Source organism: Ammospiza nelsoni, chromosome 3, assembly GCF_027579445.1.
Source record: "Ammospiza nelsoni isolate bAmmNel1 chromosome 3, bAmmNel1.pri, whole genome shotgun sequence".
In the NCBI taxonomy this organism is placed as follows: Eukaryota; Metazoa; Chordata; class Aves; order Passeriformes; family Passerellidae; genus Ammospiza; species Ammospiza nelsoni.
Genome location: NC_080635.1, coordinates 43,026,410 through 43,052,400, shown reverse-complemented (window position 1 = coordinate 43,052,400; position 25,991 = coordinate 43,026,410). Strand labels below are relative to the sequence as shown.

Below are 25,991 nucleotides of genomic sequence, written 5' to 3'. Positions count from 1 at the left end.
CCTATGAATCCCAAATGCAGATGAAATAAATTTGAGATGGTTCATCTGGCAGGACTGAAGTATGAGGCACCTGTCAGTGTCAGTGCTTTGTCTTTTTCATTCAAATAAGCTCCTTTGGCTTTGATTTTATGCAAAAAGCAAAATACTAAAATTTAGTGGAGTATCACTATATTGCTACATTAATATAGTATCTTTCTATATAGCCTTCATTATACATATGATGCTAAATCATCAGGTTACTGTCACTTCATCAAGAAAAACAAACTAGGAAATGCACACACAAATAAGCAAATACAGAAAAATCTGGAAGAAAATTCAAGATGACATCCACATTTCCCAACATTGATGATTGGTGACATTCAAATTATTTGAAAAACTGAAAGCTCCTCTTCACAGCTCATTCCTAAAATATTTTAAGCGATGCAGCATGAGCAGTTGTGTTTTGCTGATTGAACCCTATCTATATGCAGCTACACTTCCTCAGGGAATTAGTTGGCTTCCTTTGGCTGTCCCAGCCCTGTAAGAGCTCCATCTTCAGGAGAGGGACACAATTCAACATTCAAATCTCATTTGCTACACAGAAATAATTTGTACTCATACCAGTTAGAGACTTAACCAGTTCTTGACTGTCCCATAAATATCCCAAGAAGTTTTTTGATGGTTCTAACTCAAATAAAGTCTGCTAACCAATGTACCTGCTATGACAAACATTTGCCTTTTGGTGAACTAGAGCTTTTGTGTAGCTTTTCCACTTCTTTGTCAGCTGCAATACCTGCCAGGACAACTAATGAGCACAAGACATGAAACACTCATTCAGTTCAGCTGCAAGTAATTCCTGTAACCCGTGTAAATACAGGGATAAAGGGGCTCATTAGATCTCAGGTAAGGAGAAATTACATGAGTGAGGATTACAGATGCAAACCCCTCTAAATACATTAACTAATAGTCCACATTGAAATTAAACATTGGGTCACAAACAGTTTTTGCATATCTTTAGTACAACATATGCTTCTAGGAAAATTTTATCTGAAGATACAATCACATCTGGATGTCATTTTATTTTTATTCTCTAATACTTTCACTATATTCCACAAGGTGCCATTAATGGCACTAACATTTTAAGCTTGCCCAGCACTAGGTATTTCAGGTATTGCCAATAAGGTCTTCCAGCCACAAGTTTTCCTAGCATGGATGAGTTTTAATGTGACTTGAAGTTTCTAGCTTTGTAAAATCTCCTTGTGGGGTTTTGCATCTCCAGAGATTCTATTGAAAGAGACTCTTCAATCAGAAACATGAGGGAAACTTTTCACTGCCAAACATATCCCCCTGCAGTTATTCAAATTAATGTAATGCTGCTATTTTACTAGTTGTCCTTGAGAAGGTTGTTTACTGGTTGTTTCTAATAGAGTAGTTAGGCAAAACTCATGATTTCTATCACTGAAATTTTAATTAACAATACAAAACTTACATATGCCTTTAAAAAGGACAAAAACATATGTGGGAGGTCATGTTGTTTTGGACATCATCTTAGAAAGGAAGTGAAACTAAAGAAATGGGAAGATAGAAAAGAGAAGAAAACACATGCAAATTTTCGATTTTCCTATGTGACTTCATATAGTAATACACTTCCTTTGTGCTTTTGTAAAGTCAGTTATTTTGTTTGGTTGCCTTTTTTTCCATTTTGTTTTATTAAAGAACTTTCCTCCAACTTGTGCTTTCATACTCTCTAAAATGTGTCTTAATATGTAATTCTCTACAGGAACTGTAGATGGAGATCATAGTCAAGTTCAGAACACATAATCACATTTCAGAACAAACAGTAACTGGAAGGACTGTGTAGTGGAAGTCAGACAGAACTTTCAGAGTGTGTTAGTGTCATGCATTGAATTCCAGCATTTTAAGACTAATGACAAGCACAAAACATGAAAGTTCCTGGGAATGAGAGAGACAATGATATGAAAATGATAAGATTGTCATTTAATTACCTTTAAAATACTGAACTTACTTGAGAATGGAACACATCTTCATATAGAGTATTACAGGAAACAAGATTCTAGACAGCCTCAAAATAACACAAGCAGAAAAATCTATACCCTGAAATTATCCCAGTGTGACAGATATTTTTAAAAGTTACAATAGTTATTAAAAAGCTTTCAATAAAAAGTTTAAACACATTTAAGTTTCAAAAGAATATTTTGTACATTTTGGAAAAATATAACATTTACTTTACATAACTGAAACATAAGTTATAGTCTTTGAAGTTTGTAATTATTCATACATTGTCTCATACATTTTCTTTTAATATATCCTTTCCTCTGGATTGTAAATCCAATGCAAAAGTATCATTATTCTGAAGAAAAGCTTGTTTCTGCATTAGTTTCCTGAAAAGTCCATTTGGATTTGCAAGTAGTTCCTCATGTTTCCCACATTCCAGAATTTTACCCTGGCCAAGGACTGCAACGAAATCAGCATTTTGAATAGTAGACAGACGGTGAGCAATGATTAGGACTGTCCTCCCTTCCATCAGCCGGTCCAGAGCTTCTTGCACCAGATACTCATTTTCAGCATCCAAAGCACTAGCAACAAATGGGGTGGGGATGGGAGAGAGGAGGAGATTTGTTATTGTAAGGCAGGTTGGTTTTGTATGCATGAGGCTTATTTTGCCAAAACTGCAAACCCTCTCTATGTGTGGTGAAGATGAACCACTGCAACTGCAGGAAAGTTTAATGAACATGCTCAGTGCTCACTTCCAAGTTATAGGCATGACATATTCTCATATGCAAAAATAAGCATTGAGAAATAACACCAAAGTAAGTAGGTGGAAAAAAAATCAGTTACACTGCACAATAATCCTATTTCTTTTACACGAGAATCTAAGTTTAAACTAAAGATCCCAAAAAGCCTTCAGCAGATGTTTCAAAGTCATGTTACATATTATGAATGTAGCTCCATGAAAAATCACAATGTACCAGCTATCCTTTCTGCTTTGCATAAACACTTTTTATTATAGGTTTCCTAAACAAGTCACACATTCTAGAAGGCACATTCTTTTTTGTGACTAGAGAGCAATAAGGGGCTAGATAATGTATAATGAGAAAAGAAAATTAAAGAAAAGAAACGAAAAGAGAAAGAAAAGAAAAGGGAAAGAAAAGAAGATGGAAAGAAAAGAAGATGGAAAGAAAACAGGGAACAATTCCCAAATCTGAGTTTTACAGGTACATAATTTTTAAGTTTCTTTTTCTTCTTACCTTGTTGCTTCATCTAACAAAAGAATTTTAGGATTCTGAAAAAGAAAGTAAAATTGGTTATAATAACAATTAAACAAGATCTGAATATTTATGTCAATAGAGAAGAGGATTCATATAGCTTAAAACTCCAAGTAAGAGTACCTACTTCATCAAAAGTGTCATTCAAAGCATTACTTCTGAGAAATCTAAATGCTAAGAGGACAAAACGGAACCAATACTCCTCCATTTTCAAATTTTCCAAACTCGAACAGCAAAATACTATTCCTGGACAGCCATTTGAAAGATACAAACTAAAGGGGGTGAGATGATTTTTAAGGCATTCTTGGCAGCACTGTGGTCAAAAGTTCTACATTGTTATGTGGCTCTTTCACAGAGGCTCAGCTACCCTCTGCTTGCAATCAGTCTGCTATATAAAACTGTCTTAGTAACTGAAAGTAACCAAGCCCTACCAACAAGCAGTATTTCACTCACAGGTAAAACACATAGTACTTAAGAACTAGCATTTAAGAACTTCTCCCAGTTAGATTATAAAAAAAAAAAATTACCAGCACTCAAATCCCTTAGAAGAATTCACTACTGAATTACAGAAAATAACCAAACTTCCTTGATAAAGTTGAGAGTAAAAGCTTTACTCTTTATCTGGGACAGACAGGACTTCACTAAACCCTCAAATATCCCAGTATATCAACTACTCATTTATTTTTTATAACCTTTTTACTTCCACAACATTAAGTCTTTAATCCCATGAACCGTATAAAATGCATGGCTTGAAATAGAATCAGCTTCTCAGCATCAGTGGTAAAAGAGAACATGTGTAATGAAATTCCTATTAATCTAGCAGAACTGGGCATGCCAGGCTGCTACAGACACCTGTGTGGCTTAACATGAATGTAAACTGTGTTCAGCAAGGATCAAAACTTCCAGCTGAGCATCAGCACCAAACTGCCTTCTTGCAAGCCCCTGTGGCTGTCCCTGAACCAAACTGTCTGTTGTTCTGATCCTCAGATGCCCCCTTAAATTTTTGCAGCACAGAGCCTGCCCTGAAGCTAGGCCCACACCAATCTTCAAAGAAAAACATGACACTACATTCTGCCTGAAATATCACCTTGGTCCAAATCCAGGCCATCTCCCCTCAAAGCTAAGACAAGGCATCTGAAGTCCTAGTAAACTGCAACCCAGAAAAATTAACCCATGAATGACAGAGATCTGAACAGAGTCATGTCATATATGTGTTTAATAGCATCACATTTTTAAAGTCTTCCTTCATTCCTTGACCTCATCTTATGGAAATGGGCCATTTTACAATGATTTAACATCAGTCTTTCAAAAAACATGGCTAAAATATAGGGAGAAGCACTGACATTAAGTAAGTTGTCATTAATTAAGTCACTCAGCCCTTCATTAACATAAAAGATAGAGTTTTCCCTTTTCAAAATATTTTCCTGCCTCTCCCATTGAAATACCTCATCCTTGTTAATCCCTCCTAATTCCCCCCAAGAAGTAATTAAATAGTTATTTGGGTGCTGGCTTACCTTGAGCAGAGCTCGAGCAATTGCAATTCGCTGCTTCTGTCCACCTGGGGAAAAATAATCAGTAAATTGAAACAGGAAAACAGATGTCAGGTAATTTTAACTAAATGCCTGGGCTGAGCAGAATTAGGTCCATGTACTTTAGTGGGGAATGAAGGGTGGATTCTCTTAATACTTATGGCAGGCCACAGCTTGGAGAAAAAAATAGTAACAAAAAATGACAGAATTTTTACATCACTCAGTAGCATCAAGATTTTTAAAATAAGCAAAATAAGGATGTACCTGAAAGCAAAACTCCTTTTTCTCCAACTACAGTGTCAAACCCTTTTGGAAAATCTCTGATAAAATTAGCAGCATTTGCTATTTCAGCAACTTTCTGAATCTCCTCTGCAGTCACAGTAGAAGGATCCTCTGCACCATAGGCAATATTTTCAGCAATAGAACAGGAGAAGAGAATTGGTTCCTGACAAATGCAAACACATAACTGGTATGGTAGATCTGTAATTGTGTGCACGTGTTATCTAGCATGTCAGATAACATAAATCCCACTTACAAGACTCCACCTACAATATCCATAAAAATAATACATAAGCTAGAGTTAATTGAATAAAAGACTAATAAAAAACCTCCTCCCCTAACACCAACGTGGACAGTGAAAACCAATTAAAAATTAAGTTGCTTTTTTAACTGACAAAACATAACTATCAATTCCTAATATTTTAGGAAGAGCTTAGGAAGAGCTATACATTCAAACATCAAAAGTCCTTCCTTTGTATTTTGCCTCATATCATCACAATGGAAGGGATAGAGCACCTATCCTGTGAGGGGAGGCTGAGAGAGATGGGGCTGTTCAGCCTGGAGAAGAAAAGGCTCCAGAGGGACATGATGGTTGTGTTACAGGACTTAAAGTGGGGGCTCTAAGAAAAATGGAAACACTTTTTAGCAGGTCCTGTTGTCATGGGACAAGGGGTGATGGTTTTAAACTAAAGGTGAGTTGGTTTAGATTAGATATAAGGAAGACTTTTTTACAATGCAGGTGGTGAAACACTGGAAGAGGTTTCCCAGAGAGGTAGTGGATGCTCCATCCTTGGAAACATTCCAAGTCAGGCTCACTCAAGCATGGGGCTCTGACCAACCACATCTAGTTGTGCTTCCTCAATGCAGGGGGATTGGATTAGATGACATTTAAAGGTCCCTTCCAACCCAAACTATTCTGTGATTTCCAACAATGGTGATTCTTTTCTTAATCTCTACACAGATTCTATGGCATTATGTGCATTTAATTTGTATTCAAGCTTGCAACAGAGAACTGTGATAGGACAAGTGATGTACAATGGGAAAATGTCTAAAATAAGGTAAGTGAGCTCTGTTTAAAAAGTAAAGTCATGTTCTTTGAATACCAGTATTGACCTCCTACTGGTTATTTAAATGGAATAGATTATTTCAAAAAGAAAAATGCTAATGTGCCAACAAGAAAATAATTTTTGCAGAAAAGCTTTTGGTGGCATTATTACATAAGGAAATTGTTTTGAAATGCAACAAATACTCAGTTACTCTTATGCTTTTAATCAGAACATCAACCTAACAGTTAATTGCACTGTGAAGTATCTGGGGAGACGAGGGAATGAACATTTTAGTTGATGAAATTGTTTATTTTTAAGACACCATTGACTTCCAGAGTCTGGAGGTTGCTAGGAAGGTGATACTTACTATAAAAGTAAGTGCGTGCTACCTGTGATGTATTTTCATGCTTTCCTAATGGAGATTATGGTTTCCTGGAAACTATTCAGAGCACAGAAGGTCAATTTTTTAAATGGTTGTGTAAAATATGATTGTGTGACTTTTATCAATAGAAAAGGTAATTAAGTGTTAAGATTTTTGTTACTTTCTTCAACAAATTATAGCAAGCATTAGGTTGGTCATACCTACACAATTTACAGCAATTTACTTTCCAGTCTCCACCTGCACACTTTTCTTCTATACTAACATTTTGGATCTCTGTGATTATGTAAAAACAGACTATTGAATACTGGAACTGGCTCTAAATACTTATTTTTAGAACAAAACATGTGCAACAGCAGTTATGGTGAGATGGAGGGATTTCACGGAGAAGCAAGATTATGTCTTTTTAAAAAGAAGGAAAGTGAGGAAAAGGTAGTTGATCACAAAATTTCATCCACTTGGATTTCTTTTTCTTCCTTACCTGACTTACTGTTCCAATCTTTGTCCTGAACCACAGTGGATTTAACTGACGGATATCAAAGCCATCAACGGTGATAGTACCTTAAGTTAGGAAACAGTGAAATCAAGTGTGTTTGACACATACTGAAAGTGTCTGAAGGAACAGCTGAGAATGACAACCCCTGGGGAATCACACACTCTACTGGTGGGTCAGAAATGCAAAGCTATGCAGGCACCACCACAAGGTAACCATATACCCCAGAAGGAGACATGGAGCTCAAGCACAGGAACCCCAGCTGTTTATAAGGTTTATCTGAGATGCAAAGCATGAACTGTTCCAAATGAGAGTTATACACAAACCATACCTGAGATAGGATCATACAGCCGCAGCAGAAGGGATACAATTGTTGATTTCCCTGTACCACTTGGGCCAACAAGAGCCATAACGGAGCCAGCTGGAATGGAAAGGCTGAAATCTTTGAAAATGGATACTTCTGGACGTGTTGGATATGCAAATTCAACATCTTTGAATTCCAAAGCACCTCTGAATACGTCTTTGTCTAATGTGATTCCCTCTATATAACAAAGAATAAAATACAGAAAAGTGAACAGAAACAAAAATTAGCTCAGCCCTCCTAGAACTTGCTTTACAGACACTCAATAGAAGTATCTATCTCCACATTCAATCTATGGATAACTGCAAGCCACAATTCAGGACCACAGTGGTTATATTTCAGCCATGAGTGAATCAGTGTGGTATACCAATCATTCCTGAATGCAATTTCAGGTTGCTCACCAGCATGGAACCTGTAGGCTACCTCCAGCAAGAGGGAGAATTTGCATCTTGCTAATACCTAGCCACTAACACCAATCACATCTCATAGAATTATCTGAATTAGTGAACATACTGTAAACAATTAAAGCTTTGTCAATTAGGAGCAATGAAATAAAAAGGCATTGGTGAAGGGCAAAGTCCCGTTGCCACAGAACACAAAAAGATAAACATTGCAAATCATTTATTGCCCTTTCACCGAGCCACAAAAGTCACCTGAAGCAGCCCCCTCTGAACAAGAGCAGTTCCTGTCACTGGAATTAAGCTGCTGCTACGTTTGTTGCACTAACAGACAATTTTTAGTTTTATTTTCTCCTTTCAGTGGAAAGAATACTTAATAAATTCAAATACCAATCAGAGGTCTAACTCTTAGGCAACAGCTCACTGAAATGAAAATTTCAGTTTGTGAAATTTTCCATCAATGAAACCACCATGAATTAACAACTACCAAAGTTAAATAAAACCAGCTTCTTTCTGGAACACAGCATTTGACTTAAACAAGTTTCTTAATATCATTATTAGAAAAAGCTGATAAATAGTTAAGACAAAGAAACAAAATTTCTTCAAGCCCTGTTAAAACCCAGTGACACACATCCATACAAAGCAAATTAATTGGACAAGTGGGGCTGCATTCCCAAAAGATGAAGTTCCCACCAACTTTGTAAAAACTGGCAGTACTAGAGCAATACCCGAGTCATGTTTGTTTGTGCTGGAGAAGCACAGCTCAAACCCTTAATTCTTTTCAGATGCAGCACACAAGTAACTCCCAACCAGCCATAGCATGGGGTAGCATATGCCAATGTTTGGTTAAACAGTAACTGTGGATAGGAAACAAAGACACCCATCAGTAGCAATCAAGATTTCACTAGTTCTGCTCTTTCTTTCCAGGTTTCCATTTCTTCTCCAGGCTTTCAGTTTAATGATAGTATCATTGGAATGGAAAAGGCAAAAGCATGCAATTCCAGATTCCTTCCTTGATTTTAACCAATGGACATACACACTATAATGTTTCCACAATAGCCTGTAAACCTCCTTTTCAGAAAATAAATGTGTTTGCTAAATCCTGTTTTAGCAGCATAATCCTTATTACCACAGCATCAAGTAATCACTTAACTTAAGTCTCAGTTGCAGTTATTGCACACTCTATCCATGGCCTGGAACACTGAATGTACTGCAATACAGGAAGTCTGCTACCACAAGTCCTTCCTCTATACATCACTGTAATAATATCTAAAAGCTATGTACTTGTCTCTTGTTTGGATTCTAGACACAAGAAAAAAGACATTATTCTTTGTTCCCAAGATATCTGCTGTCATCAACAACAACCAGAGTTCTACAAAAATAAAATCTTGCCCCCTCAAATGAAGAAGAAATGTGGGTAGTATTACTGCAAGGAGAAATGTGCAAATCACTCCAAAAGCAACACCTGCTGTAGCTACACATCCATACTATTCCAAGAAGCAGAAGTCCCCCTATCAGCCCTGCCCTTTACTTTTATTGCCCAGTCATGCCTCAGTCCCTGATTCCTATGGCAGATCAAAAACTCAGTTTAGTATGTGCTGCTGAAAGGCCTCAAATTGTGTGTTTGAAAGTTAGGACTCATATCAACATGTCTTACTATGGGCTGATTTTCACTGGATCAGTATGAAATGTTTAAGCTTGCAATACTCTTAATGAAAACCACCTGGTTTTGAAAGCTCTGATCATTTCTGAGCCATTAGAGACGAGCATGGTAAACTGTTCAGTGGAAATATGAGATACAGCCATCTCAAAGAGCTCCTCCCTCCTCTCCTTTTTCTTCTTTCCACTCTTTTCGCTCTAAAGCTGAATCAATAGGAAGTAGTGATGACATCAACAAATTCCAAAAAGCTAGAAATGACCATGTCCTCAGTCCCATAAATTAGAAAGTAATATGATTCAAAATCATATTCTGAATTAAATAAATAAAAAATAATTAAACCAAAAGTAATTAATTAAGCTAACCTTTTGGTCTCTAAAATTTTTTATTAAAGAAATTTTTCAGCATCTGTTTCGTACTTAGGTAAAGTCAGAAGGATGATTATGACTATATTTAGTTTCTTTGAAAATTATCTAAGTCAGTACTACCTTTAAGTGTTACACACACCTTTCTAAAGTATTGCTGACCTATGAGACAAAATCAACCTTTAAACAGTAACAAACAAAGAACCTACCATTAAATGGAAGTTGGGGCTTCCTTTCAATAAGTTCCCAAAGACGTCCACCAGCACCTAGTCCTTTCATAAGCTCAGAATAAAAGGAACTTAGACCTAAACAGAAAGCAGAACAGTATTATGCATCCATATGCAATGGAAGACATAGAAGAGATAAAAATAGCATTATACTTTTCAGCAGCAGCATTGAAGGATCAGATGTGTAGAGAATTTTTATTTCAACAAACTGTTAAAAGTGTTAAATCCTATCTAGTCTCATTTGAGAGCTGTCAATAACCCTTATTCACCATTCTTCTTTATATCTGTAAAACAAATTACTCAGAAGAAAGAAAATGTTAATACGCTCCAGCTTATGTGTATACACTACAGCCTTTCCCATTCACTTGTCAGGAAGAACAGCATCCAACTTTAGGAAAATGGCTTTGCATTCTACCAGCTATATTCCCAGATCATTCAGCAGAACAGAGCATTCTGAATGCTCTTCTTTGTCAGATAAGTTTACATTAATACAGGGTAGCCTGGCTGAGTCAGCTGCAGCAGAGAGGGGGCACAAAACCCAGGGCTGAAGTGATGCTTGAGAAGGTGTGTGGAGAGTGGACAATGGAAAGAAATGTATCTCCCATGCCAGAATACTTCAAACAGTACTGGAGAAAGCAAAAGCTAAGAACAAAGCCTGCACAAAGTTCTGGGTCCCAGTTCTTAGCAGATGTGTGAATTATCTTGAAAGTGGCTTGGTTGAAGGGCTTTCCAGCTGACATAAACACAGAAACAAAAACAGAACTAAAAATGGAGTAGTACATAGATATAAGATGTCCAATTTCTTAAATTTTTGTGTGCCTTTCAAAAGAAAGACACTGATTTCATGACCTTTGAATTCCTAGAAAGTGCTTAAGAATTATTTCAGGAGGGCAGAAAAATGAAGGTGCAAATAAAAATATGTAAATCTAAATATATATATAATGGATTTACTGGTTTACTTTTGCAGAGCAAGAAGCTCAGCTTAAGGTCACAAGTCTGTAAGTGTAGGCAGGATGTTTCATCATGCTGCTGCTGAGGACTATCTGAAAGTTTGCAACACTAGAGCCATGGTGAGAAGCTGTCTGCTTGGAAAAAAGAGACACAGAATCACATCCTAGAGCAGGGCATGGCGGGGGAAGGCATAAGCTTCACAGAGCAACTTTGAACTCAAACACTGAAGTTTGCAAATCCACAACCACTCATAAACAAAACATTATATAATATGGACAGCAAACACAAATTAGAAAACATTTTTATTTTTCATAACCCATGTTCTGTGTTTGGAAGAAAACACAGCAAACTTACAACAAAGAAGGGCAAAGTCACAGATTATGCAGTGAACTTCACAGCTGTTGCATCGACTCCTATATGCATTGATGACATATACAGAGCAGACTTAGCCCTTGGAAGATTTATATGCCTTATAGGCATCTAGGAAGGCAGGCCTCTTGTGGCAAGGCACCTCTGCTTCAGAGTCCCCATGAGAATGAGCTCTGTAGTTCTGTGCAGAACTACATTCTACAATAATCTGACCTAGAATTTAAAAGTATGTTTTTATAGCAAATGAAAGTTAATTCAATGATATTTTTAGCAGTGCTTCTAGTCTTCGTTTATTTAATATTAGCTTGCCCTGTGTTTTCAAAGTGTCAGGTATCTCTCCATTGACCAAACTTCAATGATTTAAGCAGAGAAGAAAGGGGGCTGGTAGTTGGAATGGGTGCCACTGGAATTTGATATACAAGGAAGTAGGTTTGTTAAATTTTGCCCTCAAACACATCTTTGTGCTCCTTGTGATATCAGGCCTAGTCTTAAAAAAGAAAAATCTGCATTGCCCTCCTAGTCTATCAGAATGAACAGGCTCATTTTAAAGAAGAATGCTTCCAGTAAATTGTAGAGCTTCTGAGCAACTTATCATCATTTTTGCCTGTATGCAGCCATGAAGACAGCTCTGACAAAAAGATGAACAGCTTGTTGCTGGGCCAGTAGATTACAGAGTGTGGGCTTCTAGGAGGAGTCAGTGAGTAAGGAAAACCAGAAGGTTAGCACTGAGTGCAGTATTCTGCTGGCACTTTTTTTACTCTTCCAGTTGAGGACACTCTATATTGAATTACAGCTAAATGTTACATGCCTTTCTAAACAGAGTATGCTTAACATAGACCCAAATATTTTATTGCTTTACACAATACAGCAAGTATCTTAATTTAGACTTTAAGAAAATTAAAGTAATATATACTGTCACATGCACACACTGAAAAAAAAAACAACCTTTCTTTTGGGGAAAAAGAAGGCTTATATTAAGTTACAGATTATTACTTTCATTAACTCTTCAGAAAAAAAATCATTTCTTGAGAAGTTCCTTTGGAAGACTTTTTAAGAGCTACTTCCCTCCTACCGCTATAATGACTATAATGCCTTTACATGAAGAAAATCTAATTTCCCATTCCATACCTCCAATGCTTATGCCAACCCAGAAAGCATACATTAGGAAAGAGGAGAGTTCACCAACTGTCATGTAGGCACTGCCCATTAGTAATCCTCCTTTGTATAACACTGAGAGGACAATCAAGTTTCCAGAAAGGCCAGTCTAAGGAAAAAGGAAAAGGCAGATTTTGTCACATACATTACATTTCATCCTCTAAAATGCTGTTTCAGAACTTTCCTTGTAATGAAAAGAACTCTCACACTATAGGTATCTAGACTTTTGGAAGACTGAGGTAAATTCAACAATTCTAATGTAAAGCAGCCAACAGCCAGACAGACATCCATGGCACTGTGCTATCCAACAAGTGTTCAAAAAGCAAGCAGCTCTTTTTTGGCTTTTTTTTCCCCCATGGTGGAAAGGAACACTAAACATTATTCTCAACCATCATTACCAAGGAAGAATTGATAGTCTGCAGTTATGTTCCAGTTTTAGAATTCAATTACACAAACAGTTATGGAAAAATCCAAGCCTTCCTCCCCTACCTGTGCACTCCCCACCTTCCTATGATTGATCTCCTCTCACTGGGGAACCAAACCTCTAAATGCTAAGGGTAGGGGAAGGTCTCCACTGGTTTCATTCCTTGAATAGAAGGTGTGGCCTCAGATAAGTAGTCCCCTGCTATGGGGTGTGGTGCAGAAATTGAGGCTTATAGTGACTTTATCATACTGTTTTATCTTGAGATGCAGTTTCGCAGCAATTTAGGCTTATTTAAGTCCAGTCTTCCCACAGTTTTATATGTCCAATTTATTCTCAATCATTTACTTGCAGATTTTTAAATATCATAGGAAGTTTTAAAATAATTGACACTTAGCATAACATGGTTGGTGTACTTTCATTAAATATACTTACAGCTCCAAAGAAGCCTGCCCGAGCTAGAGCCTCTTTTCTAGCCAGCTGTAGCACATAATCGACTTTATTTGTATACTTCTCCATTTCAGCCATTTCTTGCCCAAAAGCTCGAACTGTTCTGATGTTTCCAATACGCTCTTCAGCTAACTGCATTGAAGCAAAGCACAAAACAGATCCACAGAGACACACAATTTGAAATGCTCACATTACAGATCATCTGAAAGTTAAACCAATATCACTTCACTAATCTACATATCTTTGGATAGCACTGGAAAATTTCTCATGCCTTCCTCTCCCCACCCCAAACCCCATTTTTTAAATTCTATTAAGTTAAAAACAAACTGCATGCCTAGGCAGTTTTAAAAACAATCCTCAAGATTGTCTTAAGTGCTAGCAGAGACAGAAAAATATAAAAGTAGGGTTAAAAAATTTGGTGTGAACAACACCCATAGGGAAGTTACTATTCACAATATGTAATAACAATGTGGGAAGGGAAAAAATAAAGAGTATCTGTTCCATACTAAGTCATGCAAAAAAGCCTGCAGTTATTTCCTAAAACAATTCCACTCATTTGATCAAAGCAATGCTGGGAATTAATTTAGCCCAACTAGGAATGTCTCATTTCAACTTAGTATTTTAACTTCTAAACAGCAAAGTATTAATTCTAAAATACCTCAATTGTATCCACTTACACTAAGTTGTTAATGGACATTGTGATGGTCTTAGAAAAAACAAGTTCCCCTTTTGTAAGTAAAAGTATAATACAAAAAATAATGTTCCTTCTTTCATCTCCCATTCAACCTGAAAATTTGAATGGAATACAACAATTGCTTGTTCATTTGAAGTCCCACACCTGGTTTACAAAAGCACAAGCTTCCCACCAACACAGTCTGAAGAAGACAAACGGAAGAGGGCTAATGTTCCTTTTAGGCAGTTCTACAAAGGACATCCCAAGTTTATAACAGCTGGCAACTGTGACTATTTTAACTACAGCTTTCCTAATTATATTTCCATGCTTTATAATAATGTTTCCCCATGCTAAGCCTTTGAGGAAAATGTTTAAGAAACAGGCCCCATAAACATTTAAGAGCTGACAGTAAGATCAAGCATCAGGGATGCACTTCAGAGATGGAATTGCTAGCAAAGGAAGCATTCATCTAGTATGCTCCAGATAGCTTCAAGCTCAAAACCATAATCCAAGTGGTTTCCAAATCCAGGTACCAACTTCCACAGGACTTCATAGGCTGATTTGTTTTTTTTCTTCTCTCACAAAGCTAAAGCCTAAGCTCCTTGTAATTTCTTACGTTTCCAAATTCTCAAGGCCTAGTATCTCTGTGTTATATTGTTATGGACAAAGGAAGCATGGTTGTTTTTGAGATCTGTGAATAAGTGTTACTGACATTTACCTGTCATACTACTCAGGTGCTGAACCACGGTGTCAGAACTAACAGTACAACTGTCTTCAGAAGATCTGTAACTTTTGAGATACTAACTTCAATACATTAGAGCAACTTTAAGTTAACTGGAAAGGTTACCTGTGTTGCTTCTGCAAGAGAATCTTGAGTAACTTTAGTAAGCTTTCGCAAGTATCTGCCATAAATCACAGCCAGGACAGCCAAGGGTGGCACAACGCTCAGAACAAATGCAGCAAGGCTAGGGGAAACAAAAAACTAGAAGAAAAAGGTATTGTCAGAGTTTAGCATTCAGACTAAAAATAATCCCTGGAGTACTGAAGTGCAATTTCGCTTGCTACATTTCTAAAACTAGTAGGGATTTAGTGCTGCCATGCTTTCATTTATCATGTTTTAATTTTTTTCCAGGCAAAATATCCATTCTTTCACAGCATTTGGGAAGTTAGAACAAAGGACTATAGACAAAGCCATCTGGATTTAATTTCTAGCTTTCTCACTGGTTCTCTGTGTGGTCTTAGTCAAGCACCTTAACCTGCCACTAAACAGGCCTACCAGGAAATCTCTTGGGGCTGCTGAAAGACATAAGCTATTACACAGTTTCTAAAGTGCTTTCACAACTATTACATAGATGGTGTAATACAGAAGCTCTGAGTAGAGAAATACCATACAGTACTTCTGGGTAACTGAGGAACAAACAGATGGAGTCACCATTACTCCTAGCACCCACGAACGGGTGGAACAGGGTATTTAATTTATTGCTGCAAAACTTATCACTTGTAATGACCATTGCTTCTAATGAACCTAAAGAGGTTCTCTTCATAAGATTTACTGACTTTAGATGTAATGTGTTTTAATTTCAGCTTGCTTTCTCTATTGAAAACAAAAATCTCCAGAAAGATTCAAAATCAACACAATTGATAGGCTTTATAATTATTTAATTATAATATCTTCTTCCTTTCCTTGGCAAACTTATATAGTACTCCTCTTACAACTGTGTCATGGCAGTATTTTGGAGCAGGATGCATTATATAAAGTTATCTCATTTTATCTATGGTAAGATAAAGCCTTGGAGTCCCTTTGTAAGACAGCACAGAAAGCCATTCTTATCAGCAATTCTTATCAGTGACTAAATATTAAAGCTTTAAAGTTTCATAGTGGAAACTCTCAACAGTTTCTCATGACAATATGGATGCTTATTTTTATGAGGAGACTATTTGCTGTCTGTTTTTAACTCCACGCAGACAGCAGAAATTACCACACCAATGCATAAGCATAAAAAAATTAAGGCCACCAAAAAAAAAACCCTTAAGAGAAGTCAGATGTTCATGTAATCCAACTGACCACCAAGGAATATTGACTGATGCCCTGCCCTTGTTAATGGAAGCCTCCATCAACAAGGCTCCTACATAAACATATTCTTTACTGACAGACTAAAGCAGAAAGACTGATACTTGTAAAAATTCTTGGCATTATTTAGATATGCAGTGCTGCCTTTGCTTAACTAGAATCAACCAACTTAAATGATTTCCTATCAGGCCCATTACACCATATTTTACCTTCAACCATGGGAATGTTATCACTGATTTTAGTATCTTCAGTAAGAATGGAATTCAGCAATTTGCCTACTACATTTCGCTTGATAACTTTAGGTAGGAACAGTAGCTAATATCAATCCATCATCCTCCAAACTTTGCTTGTGAGTAAACATCAAGTGGCTGGCTACAGGCACATCACCTACTGCAATAATCTCTGCATCTGTTGTAAATAACCAGTGAAATACACTCAAACCCAAGAGCACACAATTGTTACAGGTCTGACTCACACTCACCTAATAGAACTGAAACAAATGCGAAACTACAAGTAGTGTCAAGCAAGTAAGAGACCACCATACCATCATTCCAACCCCCACAGATGCTTGTGCTCCTGCCCTGAGCCCATCGGAAAGGTTTTCAGTCACTGAGCGGCCCAAAAGGGCTGTATCTGAAGATAAGCGGTTTATCAGCTCTCCTGTTCTGGTCTTGTCAAAGAAAGCTGTTTCTTGCTTCACAATAGAGGAGAACATGGTTGCTCTCAAACGTTTCACAATTCTTTGTCCTGTCAAAAGCATAAGTCAGTCAAGCATGACACAAGAGACTTTACATAGACACCAACAATATAAAAATCACAGGACTGCACAGCACTGAACAAGGCACATTACAGGGAATAGAGTCTGGTAAGATGTGTTAGATGAGATCTTTAAGATCTCACCTAACAGCAAATAAAAATGAGCATTCCAGCATACTTATCTTTGCACTATTAGTTTACCTTTGCTCTGGTTAAAAAAAGGCACTGATTCCAAAATCATCTCTTGGCCATGGCCAAAAATTTGTTTAAGATCATTAGATACCCTGACTGCAAGAAACAAGATGACTCTCAGTACCACTTTTGCTTCTGTTTTTACCTGCAGTCTGCATGAGGTAGACACGTGTAGCATTAGCAGCACCACCACATAAAAAGATTCCACTCAGCAAGGCACACAGGCTGGTCAGGCTGTCTGTGAAATCCTCACTGGGATTTGTATAAATAATGTCGATAACTTTCCCCATAAAGAAAGGAGCTGACATGGTAATGACACTGGAAACTGCCAGAAAGCCAACAGCAGCTGCAAATCAACAAGAAAAAGGAAAGTTATTCTGAACTTACAAGATTGTTAATAGTACAAATGAAATGATTTTTCACTTGAAATTTCTATTAAGCTTGCAAGTGCCAATTGAAATAATCAGCAGTCGTTGACACCCAGTGAAAGGGGTATTTTAAACCACTGTATAAATTCATTTAGGCAAGGCGTATTTTAAGACTCTGAAAAGCCTCTGCATACAATCACAGTCCTGGAATCGCTTCTCTTGTCTAATCTTCAACAGAACCATCCAAAAAGGTTAACTTTTCACAGGTGTAACCCTTACAGAACGTTGACAGTTACCTAATTCTTACAATCCTTCAACTCCTGTTTGGTTTGGGTTTTATTATTCATGCTTGTCACTGTATGGAAGCTTCCAGTTGTCTGTTTTTGAGGTAACAATGGTCTGAAGTAAAGATCTGATCTGAGAACTATGCAATTTTATTGGGGAAAAAAACCCAAACAAAGCAGAAACCAACATATCCCCCAAATTTGATTTCCTCCTAACTGATAAACTTGAGGATTTATTTTAATTTTAAATTTTATAAACATTTATTTAGTTTTACTCTTTACTATTGGTCTAAAAGGAAAATAGCATAAGTCTTGATTAGAAGTACATTTGCTGATGAGCAGAGTTCTTGAATCCCAGGTTCAGGATCAGCCATGGAACAGACTATATAGCTTTTTGAAGGTGTATCACAAAGTATGAAAATTACACTGGACCACAACTTAGCCTGTTGAACTTAAATCTGCAAAGAAATTTCTTGAGCCAAGAACAAAGTTTAATTTTAAAAAGTCAAGCCAAGCTTGGAAGACTAAGAGCTAGAAAAAACCACATCTTAATTGAAAACTGAACAAACTTGATATGAAAACCACAACAAACAATGACATTTATATAGCATCATTTTCCAAGAACTGCCCACTTACAGCAACCATTCATAGGATTGCTGCAAAACTACTAGCAAATAATGTCTCTGAAGACAAAAAATATACTGTGCTGAAAAAGTCCTGAAGTTTAGATCCATTCTACTGAGCTTCTTGTATCCCTTCTGTGATGAAGACAGCAGCCAGCCTCCCTGTTGCACACTGCTGTAAGCAGTATTTCTAACACCTGACACAAATGGTTTGATGCCTCTTACCACCTTCACACACATGGAAAGCTTTGTTTCAGTTTGTGCTTGAGCTGTAAATAGAGCTGTGTATTTATAAGGAAGAATTCAGTGTACAAAAAATGCATAGCTGCAGCCTGTCCCTCTTAGCCAAGATTTATTTGCAATCTTTCCCTTGTGTTACAGTCCAGCCAGCAAGTGTGTGAAAGATACAGGATTTGGATCTTTAATTTGAAGCTATAGAAACTATAAGAAACCAGAGGAGAAAGTGAAAAACTTTCTGGTGCAAAATTATTGATCTATGCCATAGGCACATCTCATAAGGGTATTACTTATTAGCTAAAAATGAATGACCTTATTAACAGCCTGGCAGCACTGGTGATGCAAGCTGTGAAGCCAGCAGGGAAAAATCCAATAAAACCCAGGTTATTTCCTGTCAGGAAAAGCTGGTTGGTCTCCAAGGCAGCTGGAGATGGACAAAAGCATTGATTATAAGCACAGTACTGCACACCAGCTCAGTCTCCATGAGTCCAGACAATTTCTCAGTTATGGATGGAACAGTACATATGAACTGCAGATATAAATATTCACAGAAGGAAGACGACTGTATAGCTAAACCCCTCATATGTTTCTGTCTAGTGGCTTGAATTTATCTTCAGTTCTTCTTCATTCAAACTAGCACAGGTTTCACTGTAATTACTTCTAACAGCCTTAACTGTTGAATGAAAAGCAAATACTACTATCTAAACCAAACTGAAAACTATTGAACTAAGCAACATACATGTCTTTATTAATTTAATCACAAATCACATGTACAATAGGGTTCCCTAACTGAAACTCTCACATTGATTATGCCAGCAGACCAAGTAGAAAATAGCACTGTTGCCAAGTGGCTGCTCTTTTTTGTTTCTTTTGAAATGTTGACTAGTTGAAAAAATAGGAACCAGCGCAGATTCATTGCATGGCCTCCTTCAAAGCAGCTGTCATGGTGATAACTGGCTGAAGGGAGGAGTTCAATGTGTTCAACAACCAGATATGAAGACAAGCCAGTGACACTGAAGGTTGTTGCTGATAGAAAAAAAGGCCAGAGTAAACTCTATAGTGTTAGTTTCACATGGCTTATTCTGTCACCCAGAAAATGACATCAAAGAAAGACCCACAACACACCCTTTTATTTTTTAAAGTAATTTTTGGTAGGCTCTGACATGACAGTAAACAAAATGTGAGGCAGATCAGTGGAACTTATAAAACCAGGACTTCAAAGTGGCAACAGGAGCAATGACAAAGAAAGCTGGCTGCAGCAGCAGCTGAGCAACCCCTCTTGGAAACATTAAGCAAACATTTTGCTTGTCTACTTGCACAGAAATCCAGATTGCTACACAAAGTGATGCCTTTATCACTATTAAGATGAACATACTCTCTGTTAAGGCCACCATGACTTGCTTCTTGAAAGCAAACCTGCAACTTCCTAAGAGGATGAGGTTGTCAACTGATAAACCACGATATTTATAAGCAATAACTAGGCAGAGCTATCAGAAACCTCTCTTCAGAACATAGACTGACTCCAAAGAATCATAAATTAATTTTCTACACACAAAAACAACACCAAGACAGTGAATGTTTCTAATTTTGCTGGTTTTTACCAGAGCACCCTTCTCACCCACTAGAGTATCTGGAAGTGTATGAAGAGAAAATACTTGCAAGCCTGTTTGGTGAGGGGCTGTTTTGAAGACAAATACATAAGGATTTTACCAAAGATGAATTAAGATCATCCAAGCCATTCAGGAATGAAAGACAGAACAATGAGGTATTGATGAGATCTGGCAGGGCATAGTAACCCAGCAACAGATCACAGGAGTTAGATTTTACTATTCCACAAGCTATGAGTATTACTTCCTGAAATCTTTTAGCTACTGTCCTGGTTTCATTTAAATATGGAGGGCTGGTGGGTCAGAAACAAGCTTTGGATTTGTGAGGAATATCTTTCTACCAGTAACAATGAATGTCTATCCTTTATCAGTTATCTGTGCAGTTTTACTTAATAGGTGGGGAATTTTAAAGCTGAACACTGACTGGCCTTCCACAAGGGCATTTGGAGTGCTGAATAAAACCTACCACATTATAATGTGCATTCAGGATGATTTGGCTCTTCAATTGCCGTTTTACAGGAGAAAGATGCACTGGTAAATTTTATATTTCTTGGTCAAATAAAGTTCATTTCCTTTTGGTGGATCCTGAACCACAATATTTTTGGGTATCAACCCTGCAAAGAGTCAGCTCTGCAAATACTTACTACAAGATGAAAATCTTCTTCCAGAGTACATTATGAGCACTTAATGATGTTATGTATAGCTCTAGGTTAGGTGTGAGTGGTGTGGTTTTCTTTCTGTTAAAGTAAATTCACACATGACATCTGCACTGCATCTATTATTATGCAAGAAGTTTTTAGAACCATGCTCCTTACATTGTTAAGAACAACGGTGTTACTGTGCTCAGAAAAAAAAATACAGTTCGCAAAATGCTAGAAAGTAACAGAATAATTCTAGGTTTAGAGGAGAGAGTATGGCTTCTTTTTTTTTATCGTGCATTTAACTTGTTCACATTTAGCCTGTATAGAAGACAGTCTTTATGTCAGACAAACCTAGCTATTAGTCCTTCTATATCTACAGTTCACACAAATAATGCAGCAACAACATTCCCAAGGAAATTAAGGTCTAAGCACCAAACTGATCACAGTGATAAGCAGCTACTGTTTCTGCAGTATCTTACTTAAGTAGCTTCACTAACAGTTCACCCCCAGTATAAAATAAACAACCAATTACACAGAAAAACAAACTTTCTGTGATAAAGCTGCAAGGCTGCTTGGACCTTTTGTGAATTTCATACCAAACATTGACAAAATCAGAAGAAAAACTAGGGAGAGAAGCAACAAAAAGCACCTAGCCTATATTTTATTGGTGGACTGCACATGAGAAAACACTCAGCAAGTTACCTCTACATATATATACATATAGGAATCACGATTTTAAAACCACAAGAATTGCCTTCCAACAAAATCAAAGTGCATCACCTGGTGTAATTTTAAAGTAAAATAAAATCCGATTATGAATAAAACTGTGCTCTCCTAACTCAATTGAAATTTTAATCTGTAGGAAAGCAGCTATTACAAACTTGCCAAAAATTACCAAATAAAATATCTGAGATAATAATGCCTTCCTTAGAGGCATTTCTTGGATACCTCTAAAGAAGACCTGTGTACAAAACAAGACTTCTTACTCAGTGCATATAAAGTTTGATAGAGAGAAGGCGCACACTTTGCTATGGGATTAAAAATCTCAGAGTTCCTTGTGCTTACTTTACAATTCAATACAACTATTGTTTCCTTCGAGTGTGGTTTGGATAAAGTGCAACAGACAGATTCTCACGGGGAGAAACAAGGAGGCAGGAAGATATAAAAGGGATCATTTTGAAAAAGCATTTTTGTGGTCTCACACACACACAGCAGGATTTAATAATTCCAACAATGGTCCTGTCCTCTTCCCCAGGAACTGAATTTAACTGAAGATGCAGGTTTACCTTACCTGACTACACCAGATCGGCCAAGGAATTCCTACAACTACTTCTCTCCTTTGTTAAACCTGGGAGGTATTACGGGATTTACAAACTCCTAATCACTACACAAAACTGTGGTCACTAACAGAGTGAATTCCCACCATAGTATTTGGGCTTTTTTTTTTACCACTTTAATTGCAAACAACAAAATTTAACACACATGTCCCATTTAAAATACATTCATAGCTCTACCCCACTATAGAAGTAACTGGACACGGAACATATTATGCTGATACTTTTTTTTTTTGACATTATGACATTTGATACATTAATTTTCATTCCTAGGAGCTTCCAGAGGGTCAGAAGCTCCTGCTGCAAGAGGTGCTGTGTGCCAGTGCATGGGAAGTCTGGGCCAGAGCACACCGCTTCTTCCTGAGCCATTGGACAGTGAAGAGGTCCTGCACAGAGCAAGATGGGACCTTCTCCTCTGCTGCCAATCACAAGGGGAGCAGGTCACCTTCACCTCTGGACCTGCACCTCATCAGCTGACACCACTTCCCCAGCGCACCAAGACAGGTGAAGATAGGCTTGCTCAACTTCCTCATAAATCCTCCTCGGCTCCCAGTCTCTTCCACTGTCCTCACGGCATCACCTCACCTTCTGAGACTGTGAATTTCAACTCACAGCCGCAAGGAGCAGGCAGAGCATCCTGACTCCTGCCATGCGGGGTGCCAGCAAAGGCACACAGCCCTCCACACTGGTACTGCTACAGCCCTAGGTTACCAGCTGCCTCTTCTATACAATACAGAAAACCTGGAAGAACTCGGCCTTCCTGCAGCACTGAACAGCACCTGAAGAGATCTCAACACCTCTGAAGAGATCTCACAGCATTTGCTTAACGGCTATATAGTGAAACCGTTAATCTTCCTTTTTTTGAATGGAGCAAACCTAGACATACTAGGTTTTTGAGGACTAGCTTCTCTGTACAAAGCTGCAACAGGAACAAAATGCAACTATTTTAACATATTTTAGATACAATGGGTACCTGCAATTGCCCTACAAACACCTATAATGCACTTTACCCATATTTGTTATCCCTGCACTCTATAATGACCAAAAGCATTTTCCCTGTTAGCTTTTCCATCTCCCCACCTAATTACAACTTAACTAAAAATTTTCCCTTAAGCAGGGTGTCAGTAAAGAAGAATGCTACATAAATTCACTCCTCTCCCAGAATGAAGACCAACCAAACACTGAAAAGCAGTCATTATATTTCCATATTTTTTCCATTATCATGACTTGATATGATCAACTTGTTGTGTTAGGGTTTTTTTAAACTTTAATTCAAGCCATTTTGTTTTTAGCATGTTTTTAGCAACTGTGATAGGTGATTACTTAGATAAAACCATCAGCAGACTGCACAGACTAAGGATACTTTTCTCTATTTCAAAACATAATTACAAACAAGCATACCGTAACCCTGCCTGTGATAAACAAGCTGGCAGCGAGTGCCCAGGAAAGTGAACTAAATTAAATTTTCAGTTCTACAGAAGCCTAGGGTCCTAAAAGCCAGCCTTAAAATAACTGATTTGTTTACTTGATTAAATTTAAATGGGAAAACCACAGGCTTTTAAAACTTCATTGTAAAACCAGCAGGTAGCCCAAAATCTATAAACATTCATTTGGATCCAAATTATGTTGGCTACATAGTACCAACATGTAATGAAACTCCGTAAATATCCAGTGTGAATAAAATTTTGTGCAAAGTATTTTTCATTCCACAAACCACCTCTTTATATGTCTAACTACCTCACCTCTCAAACACCATTTACTCAGTCCATAGGAACTACCTATGTTTTTACAGAGGACTACAGGCCTCTCACTCATGAGACAGTGCACATACTGTCTGCCAACAGAGATACCTTAAAAAACCCAAAACATATAATAATTTGACATTGTTTTCTTACCAACAGCTATTATCATTTTAACCCATGAGAAGAAATGTCAGGAAAAGTTCATTTATACTATGCTGAAAATATCGGTGTTAAGGGTGCAATTTATACAGCCACAGTGTTTTGGTTTCACCGCACAGGCACTAGATATCTTACTAAAACATCAAAACACCTTACAAAAGTTTTAAGTAAAAATTTCTTGAGGGAAAGAATTCCAATTTATTTTTAAAAATTAAACTCATCAGGTTCCCCTTTTTACTTAATTTCATGTAGTCTTGTGCTCAATTTTATCTCAGGGAGATTGTGAGGCCAGCGCTGAACATGCACAGAGGCATTAAACAAACGGAACCGAGTTCTTTTAACTTCCAAAACTTTTGCCTTCCCTTCAAAAACGAACAGATTAAGAGATGGCAAAGTGAGAAGAGGGGACAGAATGTATGTTTTTAGCTTTTCACATGTATTGAAGGCTCGCTCCAGGACTCCGCGCTGTGCTGGGATGCTGCCAGCAGGGCCGGTTCTCCAGGGAAGCACGACCTTCTCCTTCGCCCCGGCGGCGTCCGCTCCGGGGGCGCACCCCGGCCGCGCAGCCCGGCCCCGGCAGCCCCTCCGGGCGGGGCGCCCGCCGCCCCCTCCCGCTCGGGCAAAGCCCCGGGGCGGCCCCGGTACCTGTCAGTCTCCGGCGCTCGGGGTGCGCCAGGGCCAGCAGCCTGCGAGCCTCGAAGCGCGGCGGAGCACCCGCAGCCTCCCGCGGCGGCTCCGTGCCCGCCGCGCTGCTCAGGGAACGCGGGGCGCCGCCCGCCGCCGCCGCCGCGGCGGGGAGGAGGCGGCGGCAGTAGGACGGGGATCTCGGCGGCAGCGGCGGCAGCAGCAGCAGCGGCGGCGCGGGGTGCGCTCCGCACCTGCCGGGCGGGAGCGGCGGGGCGCGGAGCCCGGCGGCCGCCCGAGCCCAGGGGGGCGGCGCCGCCCGGCGCAGCAGCGGCAGCAGCCAGGGCAGGCGCGGCGCGTAGCCCGCCATGCGGCCGGCGCGGCACCCGAGCTGCTGCTGCGGTCGCAGGTCCCCGCCGCGCGGGTCTGCGGCGGGAGGAGGAGGAGGAGGCGCCTCCGAGCCGCCGCCGCCGCCCATGGGCCGGCGGCAGGGAACCCGCGACCGCGCGGGACCGGCCCGGCCTGCGGCGCGCTGATAAGGCTGCGGCTGGCGGCCTCCTCCCGCCGCCCCGGCCAGCGCCCTCTGCCGCCGCCCGGCCCGGGAAGCGACGGGAGCGGGCCGGGGCCTGCCGAAATGGCGCCCGAGAAGACAGAGGGGACCTCGCTAATGCGTGCAAATATCTTAAAGGCAGGTGCCAAGAGGATGGTGCCAGACTTTTTTCAGTGGTGCCCTGTGAGACAGCGAGGAGCAGTGTCTGTAACTGAAAGCATAAGAAGTTCCATCTCAATGTGAGGAAGAACTGTACGTTGAAGGTGGCAGAGCACTGGAACAGGCTGACTGAGGAGGTCGTGAATTTTAGCTGTCTGGAGACATTCAAAACCCACCTGGATGTGTTCTTGTGTCACCTGCTCGAGGTGACTGCCTTGCCATGGGGTTGGACTTGAAAATCTCCAGCGGTCCCTTCCAACCCTAACAAGTCTATGATTGTTTGAGCCTGCCCTGCCCTGCCCAGTGATGGCAGAGACCCACCTGGAAGTGAAGGGGAGCTGAGGCAGTTGATGCCAGGAGAAGAAAGCAGGGACTTGGCCCCCTTCCTTGTTCCTTGTTCCCCCCTTCCAGGCCTGCATGGGTCACAATGTCTCCAGCCATCTCAGGCTGGCCACTGAACCTTGCCTGCCTGTGTCCATGGGTTTGGTCTTGGTCCAAACAAGGGAAACTGTGCATCCAGAGGAGAGCTGCCTTTTGGGGACACCATGTGCCTGATCCCATGCTCAGGCTGGTGTCTAAGGAATGGATATAAACTAGCCTTATGAGCCCATGCTTGGGCTAGAGC

General features: G+C 39.2%; 1 protein-coding gene across 1 annotated transcript; it reads right to left on the bottom strand.

The window, feature by feature from the left end:
• Nucleotides 1–1,428: 1,428 nt before the first annotated feature.
• On the bottom strand, nucleotides 1,429–25,027 carry ABCB10 (ATP binding cassette subfamily B member 10). The gene is made up of 13 exons (XM_059469424.1): nucleotides 24,679–25,027; nucleotides 17,184–17,384; nucleotides 16,635–16,837; nucleotides 14,867–15,001; nucleotides 13,332–13,478; nucleotides 12,449–12,584; nucleotides 9,983–10,078; nucleotides 7,324–7,533; nucleotides 6,981–7,060; nucleotides 5,060–5,240; nucleotides 4,781–4,824; nucleotides 3,249–3,283; nucleotides 1,429–2,576 (listed from the first exon to the last, which is right to left on the bottom strand). The coding sequence occupies exons 1-13, from the start codon at nucleotides 25,025–25,027 to the stop codon at nucleotides 2,285–2,287; spliced, it is 2,109 nt and encodes a 702-aa protein (XP_059325407.1). The 3' UTR covers nucleotides 1,429–2,284.
• Between the last annotated feature and the right edge of the window lie 964 nt (nucleotides 25,028–25,991).